The 22,341-nt window shown below is 41.7% G+C and overlaps 1 protein-coding gene across 3 annotated transcripts; it reads left to right on the top strand.

Moving 5' to 3' along the window:
- Positions 1-868: 868 nt before the first annotated feature.
- On the top strand, positions 869-17,465 carry DMP1 (dentin matrix acidic phosphoprotein 1). 3 transcript variants are annotated; one of them, XM_086407520.1, is made up of 6 exons: positions 869-977; positions 7,772-7,846; positions 8,572-8,619; positions 11,457-11,489; positions 12,080-12,127; positions 14,726-17,465. In XM_086407520.1, exons 2-6 carry the CDS (start codon positions 7,787-7,789, stop codon positions 16,073-16,075), a joined length of 1,539 nt encoding a protein of 512 aa, XP_086263646.1. In that variant the 5' UTR covers positions 869-977; positions 7,772-7,786; the 3' UTR covers positions 16,076-17,465. The 3 variants fall into 3 exon arrangements, with proteins under 3 accessions (XP_086263646.1, XP_086263647.1, XP_086263648.1); XM_086407521.1 differs by lacking the exon at positions 11,457-11,489; XM_086407522.1 differs by lacking the exons at positions 11,457-11,489; positions 12,080-12,127.
- The last annotated feature ends 4,876 nt before the right edge of the window (positions 17,466-22,341 follow it).

Raw genomic sequence — 22,341 nt, 5'->3', positions numbered from 1 at the left:
AAAAATGCAAGATCCTTAGGGTGGTACTTTAACATTTCCAGTCACCACAGAATTCTGAAAGGGGATATTGTGCTATATTAGTAGGAATTTTGGATCTTTGTGTGTATAAGAGAGGGCTTCCCAGGTGGCTCAGTGGTAAACAATCTCTTTGCCAATGCAGGAGACACAGGAGACGTGAGTTCGATCCCTGGGTTGGGAAGATACCCTGGTGGAGGAAATGGCAACCCACTCTAGTATTCTTGCCTGGGAAATCCATGGACAGAGGAGCCTGGTGGGCTGCAGTTCTTAGGGTCGCAAAGAGTCGGAGATGAGTGAGCAATCAAGCATGTGTTCCCATGTATTTGGGGGTAGGGAGATGAGTGGAAAAGGGGATGAGTGGTGGAGATTGTTAAAAGATGAAAACAGTGAGAAAAAAAGCCCATCTTCTCAACACCAACAATTTAGGCAAGTCTAGTATTTTAGTAGATTCTTCATGTACAAGCCAAGATGCGTACAGTCACCAGCATTAACAGGAAACGTTCTAACCACTTCTTGACTCTCCTTTTCCCATCCTTGGGTCTGCTGGGATCTGCCAGTGGGTGGAAGACATTGTCATTGTTTATAATGCTCATATAAGCCTGCATGGATGTGAATGACATATATTTAGAAAGCAAAATAAAGCTTTAGGAAGATCTTCAATTTAATGGAAACTAGTCTAGTCATTTGGGAACCACAAGAGCTTTTTAGGGCAAATCTGCTTCTGCAAGCTGGAGGAAGTGTGGGTGTACTGAAGTCCCGGTCACACCTTGTGATGTCAGTCACCCCCAGCCCGAAGTTGATTGGCTGTGAAGAGCTGAAGCAGTGTTTAAATTCCTGCACCATCAGAGAAGTGTTCAGAACCTCAACCCAAGAGAGGCTTCATTGTTACAGATTTCCTCTTCAAGAACTTCAGCCTGATTGTTGAGCCTTTGGGGGAAAAGTCTTGTTAATTGAAGAGGGTAAGATATTTTCATTCCTAAATTCTAAAAAATAACTTCTGCTGTGTTGTTTGGAAAATATTAATATATGTACACGTTTGAGAAGCGTTATGCCATACAGAGAAAGATGGGGAGAACTGTGCCTTGGGTAAAAATGATTTCATTTGTACCTTTGCTGTTTATGCCAGTAAACAGCGGTATTAAAATGACATGTTGTCAATAGAGACAGGTGATTTTCTCAGTAACACTTTAATTAGATCTCTGCATGGTACTTCTGAAAGGGAGTTTATTTATCAAGAGGCAGATGGAAGGTCATTTTGAAGTTTGGCTTTAATTAGCAAAACAAATAAAGCTTTTACATTTAGGTTTTATGGGTATAGGTATGTTCATGGCCCACAAGACATAAAAGAATCTAAACTAGACTGGCAGAACTTTCAAAATATGGTCTTTTAAATTCAAAATCATATGATGGTATTCATCCAATAATATTCCTATGAATTGAGTAGCTGAAAGGAGATGCTAAGACCACTGAAATAAACCAAGGGTGTGTTACTTACACTACTTTTCTGGTGTTTAGCTGGATATTCATGTAAGCGTGATGTCTTACACACTATCTGAGTTCAATAAATGTTCTTCTGTTGTTTAGCTGTGTATTCATGTTAAGATGATATCTTACACACCATCAGAGTTCAATAAATGTAGAATATAACTATCTTTTAAAAACCTTTCTTAGTGTAGAGCACAGCAGTATACTCCTGTCCATCTGTACTTAAAACATTTTTTTGCATTTATCCCTTTTTTTCATCTTTATCAGAAGTGTCTGTCTTCCATAACAGACAGTGGGAGCTGTGGTCAGGCAATGCTTTTCTGCATGATGTCTTGAAGATCCCATGTGTAATAGCAACACATCAAGGACTTGTCTTCTTCGGGAGTGATAGTGTCTGCTGACCCAGACTTTATGTTTAACTGAGGGCCAAGTAGACTATGCTATTGGGTTGGCCAAAAATGTCATTTGGGTTTTCCCATGGGTTGTTATGAAAAACTGGAATGAACTTTTTGGCCAACCCAATACTTTGTTCTGGTTGGTTAAAATAAGTAAACAACCAAACAATTTTCTAATGGACATTTATCTGTTAGAACCTCCCCCCTCTTCCTGAATGGTAATGTGAACCAATGTGTCTCAGATGCTAAGAGGCCTTTCACATTTATATTTAATTTGGCAACACCTAGGAGTTATTGTACTGTGGTTGAAAGCATCTAACAAAGGGATGCTTATAGCTGACCTCAAGACAATTACAGTTGGAATGACTGGAATTTTTATTGATTTACTTGGTTGGTTTTCTGAATTTCTAATAGAATCCATGTCCTGGTCAAAATGCACTTTATTTTAAAAAAGTAGTAACAAATCAAATTCTAGCTAATAGGGGTTCTGATTAGTTGGGTTCTGGGTAATTTTGCTTTTGTAAAACCAGCTTGACACACTGCTGTATACTCGAGTATCTAGAACAGTGCCTAGCTCATAGAATGTTCTCAATAGATATTTATTGACTGCTAATAAGTGGGTATATTGTTCATTAGTCTTATTAAGGAAGACAACATTAATCCAAACATAAGGAAAGTAAGCATGATATAGTGAGCCTATAATTTTTCAAGTTTTGATTTCCTTCCTTCGGCCTATCTCTTTCATTTTAGTTTACATAAAAGAAAATATATACACATGAATATTAACTTTGAGGAAATTCTAGAAATTCTGCACTACTTGAGGGTGGCCAGAGAGGAAAGAGATTGAAATACCCTTCTCCAGATCCAGAATATCTTCAGGAGTTGGATCTTCTCAACTCTGGGGAAAAACCGGTAAAGGTTAAAAGCCTCTAAAACACACACTTCCAAACAGGTGAAACTCAAATTGAGGTTGTCAGTTCAGTTGCTCAGTCATGTCCGACTCTTTGCAACCCCATGGACTGCAGCACACCAGGCTTCCCTGTCCATCACCAATTCCCAGAGTTACTCAAACTCATGTCCATAGAGTCAGTGATGCCATTAAACCATCTCATCCTCTGTTGTCCCCTTCTCTTCCTGCCTTCAATCTTTTCCAGCATCAGGGTCTTTCCCAGTGAGTCAGTTCTTCACATCAGGTGGCCAAGGAATTGGAGTTTCAGCTTCAGCATCAGTCCTTCCAATAAATATTCAGGACTGATTTCCTTCAGGATAACTGGTTGGATCTCCTTGCAGTCCAAGGGACTCTCAAGAGTCTTCTTCAACACCACAGTTCAAAAACATCAATTCTTCAGCGCTCAGATTTATAATCCAACTCCTTATAATCCAACTCTCACATCCATACATGACTACCGGAAAATCCATACCTTTGACTAGATGGACATTTGTTGGCAAAGTAATATCTTTGCTTTTTACTATGTTGTCTAGTTGGTCATAGTTTTTCTTCCAAGGAGCAAGCGTCTTTTAATTTCATGGCTGCAGTCACCATCTGCAGTGATTTTGGAGCCCCCCAAAATAAAGTCTGTCACTGTTTCCATTGATTCCCCATCTATTTACCATGGAGTGATGGGACCAGATGCCATGATCTTAGTTTTCTGAATGTTGAGTTTTAAGCCAACTTTTTCACTCTCCTCTTTCACTTTCATTAAGAGGCTTTTTAGTTCTTCGCTTTCTGCCATAAATGTGGTGTCATCTGCATATCTGAGGTTATTGATATTTCTCCCAGCAATCTTGAGGTTATGGATTTCCTTTTATTATGTGTTCTCATTGTAGAATGACGGCAGGTGCAATGTAAAAGTGACACTTACCAATCACTGAAGAAGAACTTGGGGTTCTGGATTCATCTCTCACGCTAGTAGATTTTTTGTTCATTTATTACCCAGAGTAGGGCTACTGCATATCTGCTTCTACATTTTTGATGTGGTTGGTTGAAAAGTTTATAAGAGTTTGGAGCTCTCATCTGGAATATACTTCACACAAGTATAATTATTTTTATCAAAAACACTCATTGAAAACCTAGCATAGGGCTTAAAGCTCTGACTTTAATGCTTGATAGCAGACTATATTCTACAGGAGGCAGCATCAGCTCTCTCAGGACCCCAGGGTGTATTTTATTTTAGTTTACCAGACTTCCACTTGGAAAATTGTGACTTTGAGTCAGGGTGCTAAATGGTATTTCTAGAAGCATGAGCAAATTGCTGCATCTTCCTTGCATTTCATAATATTCCATCCCTGCAAAACTGAACACTAGAAGCACGCCCGTCCTTCGTGAGACACACAACATTCATTAGTGTTAGAGTACTGCTTCATTGTTTTGTTATTCAGATTAGAGAGAAGCCAAAGAAAATACAAGAGAAGAACTCAATATTTGTTGGCCTTTTATCAAGACTGGAATATTTACTGGTTTTCAGAGTACCATGAAGTTATTACTATATTCAGATTTCACTTTGAAAATTAAAATGGTGAGCCATTAGACCTATGAAGCCAACACCATTGGCACAGAGTTATTTTGATAGTATTGTATTCAGCAGAAACTTTCCTTATGAAACGAACCTAAGGGACTTCCCTGGTGGTCCAGTGGTTAAGACTTTGCCTTCCAGTGCATCAGGTGAGGGTTCGATCCCTGGTTGGGGAGTTAAGATCCCACATGCCTTGGGGTCAAAAACACCAAACATAAAGAAAAAAAACAAAAAACAGAAGCAGTATTGTAACAAATTCAATAAAGACTTTTTTTTTTTAAAGAAATGAATCTAAGAACTTAAAAGATGTTTTGATTGTGGTAACTAAAGTGTAAGGGAGGAAATTTTTTCCTCTATTTTCTTAGGGTCTCTGACTGGGCCTAAAAATTAAACTGGCAGAAGACAGAATAGCAGGAGAAGAGCCTACACGTTTTATTAAAATTTCCACATGTACACGGGTGCCTTCCCAAGAGAATGAGGACCTGAAGTGACTGCAACAGAAGCTTTTACAACTTTTAGGCAAAGAAACAATACATTTGTGGAGAACTGACAAGACCTAGGGGATCTGAGCTAGGGCCAGTAGCTTGTGGAGAAGTCCCCAGGAAGGTCGGGTTAGGTTAACAAGGTCTGTTTGTGCAGAATTCCCTCAGCCTTGCCTCCATCCCTGCTAAAGAGACTGTCTTCCCTCCCCCCGGGACAGGGGTCAGCTTTCACATGGGATTTATCTCCTGCTTCCAGGTAGGAAAAGGAGGATCAGAGCACCCTTCTGGCATCTGCTCTTTCTTAAGTGCCTTCAGCTCAACAGAATTTTTGTGTCAGAGGCATATTTTGGGATGAGATATTCTGGTTTCCTTTGAAAGTTGAATTAGGCTTGTTTTAGGGGCAGCTGAGCATTTTCAGATTGTTGATATTAGGTGAAAGATTTGAAAAAGGAATCAAAATATTATTAAAGCAAATGGACTGATACGAAGTGTGCTGAATTAGGATGAAGAAAATAACACAAAGCGTAGTGATGTTGACGCGGAATGTGCTCAGGATGAGGGATGAGTGACCCTGCTGGACCATTTGGGTGTAGAATTGTAGAAATGAGGCAGGCACCTTCTCAGTCTCCTAATCTTAGGATTTCTATTGTTTTCCTGAATAAATTTAAACAATATGACTAGATGACTTCTTGAGCCCAGTGTTTCAGACGTTATTCAGTGTATTCAGTCATTATTGAGCAAGGTACAATTAATTCTGGGATCAGAGGTTGAAGTCATTTTGGAGCACTTTTAAAAACAAACCCATGCTTGTTTCCACCCTCAGCGGACAGATTTATTATCCTGTGGTGCAATTTGTGCACTGGTATTGCTGGTGGTAAAGAATCCGCTTGCCAATGCAGGAGATGCAAGAGATATGGGTTCCATCCCTGGGCTGGGAAGATCTCCTGGAGGAGGAAATGGTAACCCACTCTCTACCTGGAAAATTCCATGGACATGACTGAATGACTGTCTGATTTCTTTAAATCTCCCCAGGTGATACTTACATACAGCCAAGCCTGGGGATCTTTGTCTCATATAATTTTTGGTTTTGGTCTTGGCTGTGTGGCATGTGGGATCTTAGTTCCCTGATTAGGGTTCGAACCTGCACCTCTTGCATTGGAAGTACAAAGTCTTAACCATTGGACTTTTAGGGAAGTCCCTAGCTTAGATCTTTTGTCACCAGCATAGTATATTTTAACATTTAAAGACACAAATCAGTAGAAGTAAAGTCTCAAATCAGCCTGCAGGACTTTCCAAACAATGTTTGGACATCCATCTGTTAGGACAGCCCCAGGGCTCATGAGTGCCAGGCAAATTATTTTCCTTTTAAATCACTTCAATAACTTTTTACATTAGCATTGAGGACATTTATTTTTAGATATAGAACAAATTGCTTTTCAAACCACCAGTTCTTGAGGTGTGAAATGAAGCCACCCTCCAGGAAAATACAGTTTAATTTGGCAGGTTTCTCTCAGTGTGATTCACAAGTGTATCCCAAACCTCTAATCTTCCCTGGATCTTTCAGTACTGTGAATGACGCTGAAAAAATTTAGCATAATCATGTATAATGTATGACTAAAAGGAGCACAGTGGATATGGCACGCTCTCTGGAGCCATAATATGAAGGCTACATCATGGGTTTCTTGCAGATGAAGAAAATGCAAAACCAATCGAGTTTGTTTAGATGTTATTGTGAGGTTATAAACATGACTGAGGATCCCTGCATGTGTGTGTGTGTGTGTGTGTGTGTGAAGACAAATGCCCACATCTGTCAGTGGTATCAATAATGTAGTTTTGTGGAATGATATTTGCCAGTCTGTTCTGACACATTGGTCTGCATAATCAGTGTCAAACTGAAAGATCAGAAATTTCTCTATTGCTCTTTCCTTACTTTTCCTTCATTTATCATAGCTTATGTATTAGTTAAGAAGTATTTATAGAGCTTCTTATTGAAAAGTTTTCAATTTATCTCTTGGGAGTGAAGTTTTAAAAAAATCCTAATAAACCTAATAATTTACACATATACTTCATCCACTGAAGTATACCATTGATTTTTTTTGTACACTCAGAGTTTAACAACCTTCACCAAAATCAATTTTAGAACATTTCATTATGTCCAAAATTCACCCATTAGCTGTCACTCCAACACCTCATCTTCTCTTTAGTGCTCAGTTGCTCAGTCATGTCTGACTCTTTGCAACTCTTTGGACTGTTGCTGGCCAGGCTCCTCTGTCCATGGGATTTTCAGGCAAGGATACTGAAGTGGGCTGTCATTTTCCTTCTCCAGGGGATCTTCCACACCCAGAGACTGAACCCACATCGCCTTTGTCTCCTGCATTGCAGGAAGGTCCTTTACCTGCTGATCCATCAGGGAAGCCCTGATCTCCTCTGTGCTCTGTTGTGCTTAGTTGCTCCAGCCCTGGGCAAACACTTACTTTCTGTCTCTATAGATTTGCCTTCAATGGACCTTTCCTATGAATGGAATCATACAGTATATGATCTTTGGTGCCTGGCTTCTTTCACTCAATATAATGTTTGCAAGATTCCTCTACTTTGAAGCATGCATCAATACTTCATTCCTTGTTATGGCTGAATAATATTCCATTGATGGACAGGGAGGCCTGGCGTGCTGCGATTCATGGGGTCGCAAAGAGCTGGACACGACTGAGCGACTGAACTGAACTGAACTGAATATTCCATTGTATGGATATAGTGCATTTTATTTATCTATTCATCAGTTAAAAAATAAACTCATCTAAATATCCATCGAAAGTGTTAAAAGTTGAAGCTCTTACATTTCTTTGGTGTGAAGAAAATCATCTTCTGTCTTTCATCACAGGTAGGGGTGACACAGATGGCTATGAAGACCACCATCCTGCTTATGTTCCTGTGGGGACTTTCCTGTGCTCTTCCAGTAAGTATCAGGATAGAGATGTATGAAAAAGAAACCTTTATATCTAACACTGCACATGTCATTTATTATAAGCTAAACTTTGGCCACCTCATGTGAAGAGTTGACTCATTGGAGAAGACTCTGATGATGGGAGGGATTGGGGGCAGGAGGAGAAGGGGACGACAGAGGATGAGATGGCTGGATGGCATCACTGACTCGATGGACGTGAGCCTGGGTGAACTCCGGGAGTTGGTGATGGACAGGGAGGCCTAGTGTGCTGTGATTCATGGGGTCGCAAAGAGTCAGACATGACTGAGCGACTGATCTGATCTGAACTGAACTGAAAGTGGTTGTGCATGTTCCAGTCAGATGACAATAGTAAATTCCTAGGAAGATTCTTTCTTTAAAATATCATCCAATTTATCCCTTATTCTGCTCGGACAGCATTCATATAGGAAGATGCTCATTTTCTTCCTTATAAGCCATGGTTCTCAAAATGTTATCCCCAGACCAGCTGCGTCAGGATCAACTAGGACCTTGTTAGAAATGTAAATTCTCAGGTCCTAACTCAGACCTACAGAACCAGACTCTCTGGGGATGGGAAACGGCAACTTGTGGTTTAGCAAGGCGATTCTTATTCTTATTCATGCTAAAATTTGACGACTACTCCTTCTAATTCTGTGATATGTGAACACCTGCTACCTTGGAAATTTCTGGAGACTGACCATGTGTACCAAATTTTCTAGGTAGCCAGGTATCAAAATACTGAATCCAAGAGCTCTGAAGAATGGAAGGTGAGTAGAAATAAGATTTTTGGAAATATTTTTATTTTAGTATGTTATTAGTATAACCAAATTGGCTTCACTGCAAATGTTGAAACTACTAATGATTTTAATGAACACATTAGTAACCTGAGATATAGAGGGTAAGGGCTATGATTTCTAGTTCTTATAAGAAAATGTAGTTTATATAATGCTTTGACTTCAACTTAATAGTGTAATTTGGCGAGGAAGCATTTTTTTCCTTTAGCTTTATTTTCATGATCGGTCTGTGTGGTAGAGCAAGGGGATGGTTGACAATGAACCAAGTTTGTCCTTGAAAAATTAGGACTAGAGATCTGTTTTATCAGATGTCTGGTAGGCAAGAGGTTAGGAGGTCAAGTCCTGGAAGGGGGGGGAAAGAAAGAATGAGAGAACACCAGAGTCTTTGAAATGAGAGCTAATCCAATAGTTCTTAATGCTTAGTAACTCAGGAGCCATTGCCAGACACAGTTCTTTGTTTTGCTTGTGTTAACTTTTTGAATCTTCACAGTATCCCCAGTGAATTAGGTATTGTATTTTATTCTTATTTTACAAATGAGAACTCTGAGACACAGAAAATAACCCAATCTGTATAGGTAATATGGTTAATTAGGGTTCATGCCAGACTTTGAACCCAGGTCACTCTGGCCCCAGAATCTGTATTTTTACTGAGTGTTATATCCTTCTTGGAAAGGAACCAGGTCTAGGAAGTCAGCAGCTTTTCAAGATTGGAGCTACAGTTGTCACTCCGTATCCATAAGGGATTTAGTTCTGGGACCTCTGTGGATACCAAGATCCATGGATGCTCAATGCTTATATAAAATTGCATAGTATTTTCATATAACCTGTGCCCATATTCATGTATACTTTAAATCATCTTTAGATTACCTATAATACCTAATAAAATGCCATGCAAATACTTGCTGGAGTGCATCAAGTACGTTTTGCCTTTGGGAACTTTCTGGAAGTTTCTCTTTTTTTCTTTCTTTCTTCCCTTCTTTCCTTCCCACCTTTCTTTTTTTCCCTACTATTTTTGATCTGAGGCTGGTTGAGTGTGTGGATGTGAAACTCATGCATATGAAGGACTGACTGTACACGTGAGGGTTAAAATCTTAACTTAAATCAGAATGTGTTTCATTACCTATTTCCTGCCGGCTTTTACATATGCTACAGCTGGTTGTTTAGTTACTAAGTTGTGTCTGACTCTTTGAGACCCCATGGACTATAGCCTGCCAGGTTTGACACAGCTAGGGCATAATGCTAGGGCTTTCCTGCTGACTCAGACAGTAAAGAATCTGCCAGCAATGCAGGAGACCTGGGTTCGATCCCTGGACTGGGAGGATCCCCTGGAGGTGGGCTTGGCAACCCGCTCCAGTATTCTTGAGAATACTGGAGAATCCCCATGGACAGAGGGGCCTGGCAGGCTACTGTAGTCCGTACAGTCCAGGCTACAGTCTGGCTATGGTCCGACTCGCAAAGAGGTGGACGTGACTGAGTGATAGAGCACAGGGCACAGTACTGTTAGTGCTGGCTAGATAGTGTCCAAGGCCTGAGACAGGGTCCTGCCCCTGCTTGAGGCTGGAATAGGCATTGCAAAGTTTCTTACATGAACTTTCGCCAGGGATGTCCTTGGGCTGGTTAGTTTAAAAGCAGCTGCTGTGGATCCTTTCGTTTAGCCAGAGTACCACAAACATGCAGTAGTCTCAGGCCTAGCCTTAGCATGAGAAAAATAAGAATGTCTGGCTCCCTTCTACCCTTTAAGTGACTGGAGTAGAGTCTGCCACGGTGCCTGCGGCAGTGTCGCAGGCCAGAGACTTAGAGTGACCATGGCTTTCCCGTCTAGGAGAGATCCCCAGCCCAGGACTGCCGAGAGGTTTGCTGAAGATGTGCTCCCAGCAGCTCCTCTCTGCTCTCGTTGGCACCTTGGGTCTGCACATCCATCACTTAGCCGCTTTGAGCCACATGGGATTCGGGACTTTTGTCCTGCTCAAGGGGGAGGAGGAGAGTAGGTGGGGAGAGGGGACCAGAGATGGTACAGGCATTCTTAGAGCTCTTATAAGATTAAAGAAAGTAAAATAAATCAGAACTGTGACTAATTTTCAGACTTAGCATTTTGCGATTTTCGTGATCTTACATGACTCAAGACAGGTGGCTTTTTTCTATTCAGTTTTGTCCACTACTCAATTTCATAAAGGATATTTTATAATCCTTTTGAGTGTTCTCAAAAGGGATCATTTCTTCAGGTTATATCATACTGAATGGTCTCAAGAGGCTTTCATAAGCATTAGCCAAATTCCTCCTCACAGCAACCATGAGCAATAAGCAAAGTGGTTGCTAATATTCTAAATTTAGGAATAAGAACCTGACATCACAGAGGTGACGTGAATTGTCCAGCCATTAGAGTTTACCTAAGACCTAAGTGTTTCCTGAAACACATGAATTTCAGTACTACCCTTAAGACAGTTTTCAGGGCTAAAACACAAGCCAAGGAGTGAATTGACACTTTAAATCTGGGTTTATGAGTTCTACTGCTATTTTTTCTATCTTATATTTTTTCTGGGTTGTGTATTTTTCTTCAAAGAAATTTTATTTTTCTCTAACTATGGGAAATATGAAAATCTTCTAAGTTTTTTTATGTACAAGACCTTTTTATGCCATTGGTCTCACATTCATTCATTTTTTTAGCCATTTCATTATAAAATATCATTAATACTCATGTAAATATAAAATATCTATCAATAAGCTAAAAAAAACCCTAAAATTATTATGAATGTTTGCAATGATATGATCCACCTGTGAAGGAGTAATTTGTTTTCCTCCCTTTGCTACAGGGTCATTTGGCTCATACACCAACACCACCTTTGGTAACTATCTCATTTATTTTTCCAAACTTTAAGCTTTTTATTTTGTATTGGGTATAGCTGATTAACAATGCTGTGGTAGTTTCAGGTGAACAGCAAAGGGTCTAAGCCATACATATATATGTATCCATTCTCCCCCAACCCACCCGCTCCCCCTTCTATCCAGACTGTTGTACAACATTGAGTAGAGTTCCGTGTGCTATGCGGTAGGTCCTTGTTGGTTATCCATTTTTAATATAGCAGTGTGTCCATGACCCTCCCAAACTCCCCAACACTCTAATTTATTTTTTGGCCCCAGTGATAAATATGGAATGAAGAGCATGTCTACCTCTGAATTCTCCCACTCTTTTTTCCTTCCTATTTTATAGGACTTTTTATATTTTATAATATTCTTTTGTATTTTAAAATATTTTATAATATTTATTTATTATAAACATCTCATAAAATCACTTTGACTCTCTTCTCATCATCTCAGGCCATTTGGAAAGCTGTAAATCCAAACCACAATTTTTGATGCACTCCATGTTTTCTTTCCTTTCCTCAGGAATTACTAACATGAAAAATAAACAACAACATTTTTTTTTTCTTTTTAGGAGAGCAGTGAGTCATCAGAAGAAAGTAAACTTAGCTCAGAGGAACAGGTAATTAAACAGACCTTTCTTAACTTTCCAGGCTACTTAGGAGTTGAAGGAAATGATGTTAGATTAAATTACCTGGTGACTGTTCTAAATATAAGATGTTCTAAACTTTGGTTATGCTGTCTAAAAAGTCCTATAAAATAGGAAGGAAAAAAGAGTGGGAGAACTCAGAGGTAGACATGCTCTTCATTCCATATTTATCACTGGGGCCAGATGATAGACACTGTGGCCCTAAATGTTCCTCTAGTTAAAGAGAACACACTCACACACACATACACAGAGAGAGTCATATACTCTGTTAGACAACAGCTTGCTCATAAATCTCAGATATTGCTTTTACAACTGGAGCAGTTCAGACCAGGCAGAGAAAAACATTCTGGTTCATGTGAGATACCTTCAGCGCCTGAAGACTGCCTCTGTGCCCAGAATCCTGCTAGACCGCTAGAGGAGAGACTAGCTCTTGCCCTGAGGAAACTTTAAGAGGACAGTTGCTTCAGTAATGACTTCTTTTTTCAAAAAATAGTTTCTCATCTGTGGCCCTGGGAGATAGAAAAGCTGACTTAGCTTGAAAGTGAAAGTTGCTCAGTCGTGTCCAACTCTTAGCAACTCCATGGACTATACAGCCCATGGAATTCTCCAGGCCAGAATACTAGAGCGGGTAGTCTTTCCCTTTTCCAGGGGATCTTCCCAAGCCAGCAATCGAACCCAGGTCTCCTGCATTGCAGGCAGATTCTTTACCAGCTGAACCACAAGGGAAGCCCAAGAATACTGGAGTGGATAGCCTATCCCTTCTCCAGTGGATCTTCCTGACCCAGGAATCGAACTGGGGTCTCCTGCATTACAGGTGGATTCTTTACCAACGACCTATGAGGGAAGCCCTTAGCTTACATCTCTGTAATAAAAAACTTGCTAGCATTTTTTTTCTTCCCTTCTGCTTTCCTATGCCTCCCCCCTGTCCCCCCTTTTCTCCTCCCCCTCCTTCTTCTTTTCATTTTCCTAAGACATTTAGTCATTGCTTTCTTAACTGTCCTGTCGTTTTAACCAAACTCAATCCCCTGGGCTCCACTTATCCTAGGAGCTGGGTTTCTTCTAGGATGTTGACTGAAGATTCATCAGACGAACATTGTATACATTTATAAGCATAGAATTGGGGAAACGCTCTTTTTGGGGAGACCTTGTGATTTATAACCTCCATGTTCTCTGAGCTCTTAGATGACAGCAACAGTTTTGGGGGGGGGGTGCAATATGAGACTACTGAGGTAAGAAAAGCTCCATGGATGCTCAGTTCCAGCAGATTCATGTAAATTCTAGTGATGGGAAGAGTGTCATCACCCTGTATTCCCTCCCGTCAGAACTCAGACACTGATGAGTAGGGTCAGGTGGGAAAAGAAAAAAAAAAAAAAACGGGCAAGTTGCTTGGGCTTCCCAGGTGGCTCAGTGGTAAAGAATCTGCCTGCCAATGCCGGAGACATGGATTCCACCCCTGGGTCAGGAGGATCCACTGGAGAAGGAAATGGCAACTGACTCCACTATTCTTGCCTGGGAAATCCCATGTAGCCTGGCAGGCTATAGTTCATGGAGTCACAAAGAGTCGGACACAGCTTAGTGATTAAACAGCAGCAGTAGAGAGAGAGTAGATTTTTCCAGTGCGTGATGAATGAAGGCTCATTGACCTTCCTTATCTGAGTAGAGCATCCAATTGTTTTATTTCTGGGGATCATCCCTCTGAGCTACACTTAGAACTCAGATATCACCCCAGGTACACTCCTTCAGCTGAGCCTTCTATAGGCAACTCTCTGCCTGTGCAAACCAGTATAAATATGGTTTTGGTGAGATCTATACCTTACTGCAATATTATACTTTCATTTCAGCCAAAGGTTTCATTCACCTGCTCTAATACATTTCCATCCCCAGCCCCAGAGTTGGTTTGAAAAAATATCTGAGTCATTTCAAAATCACCCAGTATTTTAAAAAAACCTCTATTTTAAACCAAATAATTTGATGAGTATATCTTCCCTAGTGGCTCAGACGGTAAACAATCTGCCTGCAATGCAGGAGACCTGGATTCGATTCCTGGGTCTGGAAGATACTCTGGAGAAGGGAATAGCAATCCACTCCAGAATTCTTGCCTAGAGAATCCCATGGACAGAGGAACCTGGTGGGTTACAGTCCATGGGATCGCAAAGAGTCAGACATGACTGAGTGACCAACATGCTTACCTTCACTGTTTTAAACCAAATAGTTTGAGGAGTATTATAAATCAATTCTTTAATTTACAAAAAAATTTCTGAAAGTATCCCTTAAGGACTCAGACTTACAATATGATTTGAGTTTCATAAACGTAATTTCTAGAGAACATTTTGAAAAGATTTGTGCAGCACTGAGTGAATGGTGCCTATGGAAAATGGGATGACTTGACTTTCAACTTCCCTTCCTTCTTTTTAACCCCTGTTTGAGACATTATTGAGCCATAGAACTGAACATGGCTTAGATGAGGGACACAGGAAGAAGAAAACAAAAAGAGCCTAGATGGGCATTAGGTACAACCCTCTAGAGCAGCTCCTGGGGGTACTGACCATGTCTCTTAACCCCAAACTCCAGGCAAATGAAGACCCCAGTGACAGCACAGAATCCGAGGAGGTCCTGGGCCTTGATGATCAGCAACATGTTCATAGACCAGCTGGTGGCCTCTCTCGGAGGGGAGGAAGCGAAGGTGATAATAAAGATGATGATGAAGACGAGAGCGGAGATGACACCTTTGGGGATGATGATGGTGGCCCAGGACCCGAAGAGAGACGATCAGGAGGGGACTCCAGGCTTGGAAGCGACGAAGACTCGGCTGACACCACACGATCCAGGGAAGACAGCACCCCACAAGGGGATGAGGGGGCCCGTGATACCACCAGCGAGAGCAGGGACCTTGACCGTGAGGATGAGGGGAACAGCAGGCCCGAGGGCGGTGACTCCACTCCAGACAGCGACAGTGAGGAGCACTGGGTGGGAGGCGGCAGTGAGGGGGACAGCAGCCATGGGGATGGCTCTGAGTTCGACGATGAAGGGATGCAGAGCGATGACCCGGGCGCCTACAGGAGCGAGAGGGGCAACTCCCGAATAAGCGATGCTGGCCTCAAGTCAAGAGAATCGAAAGGGGACGATGAGGAGCAGGCAAGCACCCAGGATTCCCATGAGAGCCCAGCAGCCGCGTATCCCCGCAGGAAATTCTTCCGGAAGTCTCGTCTTCCTGAGGAAGATGGCAGAGGGGAGCTTGACGATAGCCGCACGATAGAAGTCATGAGTGACTCCACCGAAAACCCCGACTCCAAAGAAGCCGGCCTCGGCCAATCCAGGGAACACAGCAAGAGTGAATCTCGACAAGAGAGTGAGGAGAACCGGTCCCCGGAAGACAGTCAGGATGTCCAAGACCCCAGCAGCGAGTCTAGTCAAGAGGTCGACCTGCCTTCTCAAGAAAACAGTAGCGAATCTCAGGAAGAGGCGCTCCATGAGTCCAGGGGTGACAACCCCGACAACGCCACCAGTCACTCCAGAGAACATCAGGCGGATAGTGAGTCCAGTGAGGAGGACGTGTTGGATAAGCCCTCCGATTCAGAGAGCACATCCACAGAGGAACAGGCTGACAGCGAATCCCATGAGAGCCTCAGGTCCTCGGAGGAGAGCCCAGAGTCCACTGAAGAGCAGAACAGTTCTAGCCAGGAGGGCGCCCAGACCCAGAGCCGGAGCCAGGAGAGCCCGTCTGAGGAGGACGATGGTAGCGATTCCCAGGACAGCAGCAGATCGAAAGAGGACAGCAACTCGACCGAGAGTGTGTCAAGCAGTGAGGAAGAGGCCCAAGCTAAAAACACTGAGGTAGAAAGCAGAAAATTAACAGTCGATGCGTACCACAACAAACCCATCGGAGATCAGGATGACAATGATTGCCAAGATGGCTATTAGCATGGGCGTGCCTGAGCGCCTCTCACAGACAGGCGTCCTGGAGGCTGGAGACTAGGGAAAATCATAACCGTAATTTATTGACGTTTGTATCAGAAGAATAGCCTGAGGCCATTTCATTCTGAAAGGAAATGCTCGATGTTATACTTGTTTGTGTCTAGGATGTCATCAAACCATAGAGGTTTCAATAATGGAAAATGTCACTAGAACACCCTCCATGGGAGACCTGAAGCAAGGAAAGATGTGTGTTGTTGCTTCACAGCTGAAATAGTTCCTAACTCATTAACCTAACGCACAGTTACACAGGTTGTGCTATGTACCAGGCACTGCACTGGGTGGCGAGGAGGTCAAGAAGCTTAAAGACTTGTCTCTTGCTCCTGAGGAGAAGGTTTTGTTGTTGTTCAGGCTCTAAGTTGTGTCCATCTCTTTGTGACCCATGGACTGCAGCACACCAGGCTCCTCTGTCCTCTCCTAACTCCGGAGTTTGCTCAAATTCATGTCCATTGAGTCAGTGATGCTATCTAACCATCTCATCCTCTGTTGCCCCCTTCTCCTTGTGCCTTCAATCTTTCCCAACATCAGGGTCTTTTCCAATGAGTGGGCTCTCCGCATCAGGTGGCCAAAGTATTGGAGTTTCAGCTTCAGCATCAGTCCTTCCAATGAATATTCAGGGTTAATTTCCTTCAGAATTGACTAGTTTGATCTCTGAGAAGCTTATAGAGGATAAATAAAGCTGAAAAGGGATAAATATGACAAAAGCAAGAATTATTACAATCCAGTGCGGTGATTGCTAGTAACACAGATAATGAACAAAACATGGATTCACAGAAGAGGGCGCACTTTGCCTTGAGAATTAGAGAGGGCTTCACAGCAGGAAAGACACTGGAGTCAGAATGTTGCATGGGATTTCTCCATTTAAGGCTAGACAATTCTATTTATCCTTGGTATCAACAATAGAAAATTCTATATGAATAAACATTTAGTTTGTGAAAGTGTTTTCAAAATAGGGTGCAGTAATGTGCTTCAGATAAGCAAAAATTCTTTTTTCAATTAATTAACCCTTTTTGATTTTTTCCTTTTTTTTGTGTGTATGTGTGTGTGTGTGTGACACTCCCGTGAGCGTCACCTCCCTTACCACTGGTGATGATATGGAGGACTGGGTGGGGGAGGGTGGAAAAATGAAATTCCTCTTTAAATAGACAACTATCAGCTTAATTTTTTTCTAAGATCAATCCATGTGCAAAGCTAGAAAAACTGTTCTTGGAGTACTCTATTTGTGTTGCACATAGCAAAATTGTGTGTATAGAATTCAATTGATTTTTGCCTAATACCCTTTGAAATGTTACCTCAACCTAAAATATTTGTTTTGTAATAAAGATTATAATATCCAGAATTATGTGCTTATTTCTTATAGTGATGCCAATTTTTAGGATATGAAACAACTTTTCCTTTAAGACATGGCAAAATAGTTTATTAGCTTTCTCCCATTAAAACAGAAGATTTCCTTATTTCCTGAACATTTAATTTTATTGATAATTCAGGTCACATTTGATAAAATTACTTTTCATGTTGCTTATGATATTTCACTAAATGGATCTGTTATGGATAAGGGGGAAAAGGGAAGCCAGCTCTCAGCTTTTTGTATTAGGCCGCACCAAAAGTTCATGGTCTCTCAGATTGTCCAAAGTGTAAACTTTTGGAACTACAGGGACACACATTCTTTACACTGTTTCCCTGAAGGAAATGACCGAATCTCAGCACCTCCATTTTGGTTTTTTTTAGGGTTTTTTTTTTCTTCTAATATGGATCACTTTTAAAGTCATTTTTTTTTTACAATATTGCTCCTGTTTTACATTTTTGTTTTTTGGCCATGATGCCTGTGCAATCTTAGCAATCTTACGCCCCCTGCCTTGGAAGGCGAAGTCTTAACCACTGGACCGCCAGGGAAGTCCCAAGTATTTCCACATTTTCCAATGTGTTTTCACCCACACAGCCACTAGAGCACATCATGTACATGCTAAGTTGCTTCAGTTATGTCTGACTCTTTGTGACCCCATGGACTGTAGCCCGCCAGGCTCCTCTGTCCATGGGATTCTCTAGGCAAGAATACTGGAGTGGGTTGCCATGCCCTCCTCCAGGGGATCTTCCTGATCCAGGGATAGAACCCGGGTCTCTTACGTCTCCTGCATTGGCAGGAGGGTTCTTTACCACTAACGCTCCCTACAAATTCATTCAGAGAATCAAGACTTCCCAGTCTTCAGTCTGACCCTTCCCATCCTTCACACCTCTCTGTTCCCTCACAACGTCAAGCCTATGGTAGACAAAATACACACAGTTTTCTAATCTTCTTCCTTGAGATTTTAACCCAATAGATCTGGAGTAAAACCCCAAGTTATGTATTTCAAGAAGGGTCCCAGGAGATTCTGAAGTAGCCCATTGGCACATCTACATTTCTGTTCTCTGACTTTACAGATTAGTTATCTGGCTTTATTAACCTACAGGTTCCCACCAACCCACAGTTTCTTCAGAGGATAACTGTCTATGCACAGACCTCTTGGTTGCCTGAGATGTAGCTGACCAGGTTCCAGCCACCCATATGCCCCTCCTCACAGCAGGTGATCAGGTGGGTTGAGCACCCCACCCAAGATGGATGGGCCAATAGCCTCAGAGCAGGCCTGTTACAAAGGCTCTGCCTGATGGTGGCTTGAGGTCTAATCTGAGTTCCCCTCTCTGGAGATCTGGCTGTTGGGGAAAGAGAGGTCAGAAAGTGGTCCAAACAAAAATAGATGGGAAAATACAGACAGGCAGAGATAGGGAGAAAGTTTAAGTCCATTAATCATGGAGCACAAAATGGAAAATGATCGAGCTCCTGACACTGAGGGACAAAATCATAATCTTCTTGCTCTCACGCTTGGTTCCTGACTCTCCTGTTGTCTATCAGGCCTTCTTGGATCTCCGTGACCTTCTTAACTCTTAAGAGCCACCTGTATCCTGGCAGTACACCCACCTTTCTGAGGCTACCTAAGACGGGCTTTGTTCTTGCAACCAAAAAGCCTCATGAGCTCAGACGTGTGAACGCAGGTGTTAGGCTACCCATGTTCCAAAGTGATGGGACCACAGAACACTGGCTGGGTTAACAGCCAAGTGGAGGAAGTCCTGGACAACCTAAGTGGACCTTGGAGACTGAAAAAGAAAACAGGGAGAGACACATCCCATGGAAAGGAGACAGAGAAGAAAGTGGATGGAATTGTTTCTGGCACATTAAGGTTTGAGTTTAAAGATTTGTTGTCATCAAAGCATTTGGACGAGAGGAAGAGGGAAGGGGAAGTGATCAAAGGAGAGACTAGAAAGGTGGACCAGGATCGGAGGTGAAGGTCTCTGAATGCCAGGTTAAGGAGAAAAGACAGGTTTTCACATCTTTTCTATACCTGTTTAAAAACATACAAACTATAGAAGATCAAATGAAGCACAGAAAAGCTAAGTTAATTATTCTAGTTTAAAATCCCCAAACTAAACTAATATAGCATTGTAAAGCAATCATACTCCAATTTAAAATATATTAAAAATAAATAAAATCCAAGAAATGACAGAGCCTGATTCCACTTCAGTTTGAGGATGAGCCACTGAAAGTTTCAAGCAGTGGAATAACATTCATGAATGTATGAATACTGCCCCATCTGCTTGAAATATAAGCAAAGCAAATGCTTATATTTCATCTTGTTCTTGGCATATAAAGAAACCAAGAGCCTCTCAATCATTTTCTAATGGTTTGTTTTCCTAGACCTGTAACTTTGAAAGAACCCCTTTAAATGGAAAAGTTTACTGTTAGCTGGAGAAGCTAACAATGTTCCGAAAAAAGGAAGCTTATATGAAATGTTTAGAAAACATGGCTTAATGTGCAGAAAAACTCATTCAGCCCAGAAGCCACTGATTGTACCACAAAGCGCTGGACACTGGCTTGTTCTGCTGATCCTGCTCATAATGACTCTGAATGTGGCCAGTAACACTGGTACTACAATAACACCGGTGCTGCTGATCCCAGCTGTCATTGTCGCCAGAGATCATTCTCCACCAGCTCTGCTTCATTGCATCACTAGCTCTCAATTCAACATTTGTGGTAGATTTATTTCCCAGGTTTCTATGGAAGACAGGGGGAAAATCAAGACACTCTGAAACTGAGCTTCACGGGGGAAGGTGTCTCTATTCTCTCTAAAATTATCTGCTAAATTGTTGGTATGTTTAAGTAGAGGGGTTTCCCTGATGACTCAGATGATAAAGAATCTGTGTGCAATTCAGGAGACCTGGGTTTGATCCCTGGATCAGGAAGATCCCCTGGAGGAGGGCATGGCAACCCACTCCAGTATTCTTGCCTGGAGAATCCCATGGCCAGAGGAGCCTGGTAGGCTACAGTCCTTGGGGTGGCAAAGAGACGGACAGAAGGATCCACAATTTTCATCATATTCTCACTGGTGTCTACAACTAATAAGCTGGAATCTATTAAATTAAATAAAGAAAATAACAACAAAAATCACCAGATCTGCCTGAATATTGTTGTACAGAGCTATTGCATTCTGGAAATACCCGTCAATGCTGAGGAGGAGAGCTGAGAATACAGCATGATTCATATTATATGCATTGCTTGCCATACATCACTTGCATATCATAGCTAAAGCCTGGATAAGGAAAGATAGTATAACATAAAATATCTTTCTGATAAAATGAATACAAAGTTTAAACTTCTTCAATGTTAATACAGAATATATTAATATTCTATGGTAATATAAAAATGAATGAATATTCACAAAGTAAAAATTTAAACCGGTAGAGTTCTTTTGCATTCCAAGTATATTTAGATTCTGGGTTGCATGTTGATGTACAGATTGAGAATTATATTCATTCTCCTCTTCTTTGTATTAGGCAGTAAAATCTTTGGATTTTAGAGGAGCACATCGCTGCCCAGAGGGGGACTCCATTTCCCAGGCTTCCTTGCAGCAAGGCATGCCCACGTGGCTAAGTTCTGGCCAATGGAATATGAGCAGAGGTGATGCACCTGGCCGCTTTCCTTCTCACTTCTCTTTCCTATTGGCTAGAAACTGGCAACTTTTGAAATAGTTTAAAGTGAAAGTAGCTCAGTCGTGGAGTCTTTGTTACCTCATGGACTATACAGTCCATGGAGTTCTCCAGGCCAGAATACTGGAGTGGATGACTGTTCCCTTCTCCAAGGCATCTTCCCAACCCAGGGATCAAACCCAGGTCTCCCGCACTGCCTGCAGATTCTTTACCAGCTGAGCCACAAGGGAAGCCCAAGAATACTGGAGTGGGTAACCTATCCCTTCTCCAGGGAATCTTCCCGACCCAGGAATCGAACCAGGGTCTTCTGTGTTGCAGGTTGTTTCTTTACCAGCTGAGCTATCAGGGAAGCATGATAATTTCCTTGTACCCAAAGGTACCCTTGATTGTTTCAGGAAAGAAAGAAAGAAAGAAAGTGAAGTCGCTCAGTCGTGTCCAACTCTTTGCGACCCCATGGACTGTAGCCTACCAGGCTCCTCCCTCCATGGGATTCTCCAGGCAACAGTACTGGAGTTCTTCTTTAATCTAGTTTATTTTTTGAGTTTCCTTATAAGAAGCCTGGGCTTCCCTGGTGGCTCAGATGGTAAAGAATCGGGAGGCCTGCAAAGTGGGAGACCTGGTTTTGATCCCTGGGTTGGGATGATCCTCTGCAGGAAGATATGGCAACCCACCCTAGTATTCTTGCCTGGAGAATCCGCATGGACAGAGGAACCTGGTGGGCTACAGTTCATGCATTCACAAAGAGTCAGACATGACTGAGCGACTAAGCACTTTAAGAAGCTTAATCTACATCCTCATGAATATATGTATTATACGTGTATATTCAGAAACTATATAGAGTTCTCACCAGAAACACTGAATTATCCTTCCTTTATTTAATAATTCAAGAAAAACTTCTCTCCAACTGTGCTCTCAGAATATTATTGTGCATACTCAGTAGGCTTTAATATTATTTAGATTAAGTTAACTTTTAGACTGAATTTATTGTTAAAGTGAATGGAGTATTTAGCCTTTGCAAATATGGGTAATGAAGACAATGCCCCAGTCTATAAACTATTTTTTGAGGATAAATAGAAATTATATCACTGGTTCATGAAATAACTAGTTACCATTCGGCAAATTTATATATCAAAGACTAAAATTATTGGTCATAATTTTAAGTTGAAATATTGATTATTCAAGTGCAATTTGCAAATCTG

This window comes from Bos grunniens, chromosome 6, assembly GCF_055505025.1.
Source record: "Bos grunniens cultivar Pamir isolate PY7600 chromosome 6, Bosgru_T2T1.0, whole genome shotgun sequence".
NCBI lineage: Eukaryota > Metazoa > Chordata > Mammalia > Artiodactyla > Bovidae > Bos > Bos grunniens.
The sequence above is the reverse complement of the archived record's forward strand: the minus strand, read 5'-3'. Positions and strand labels throughout refer to the sequence as shown.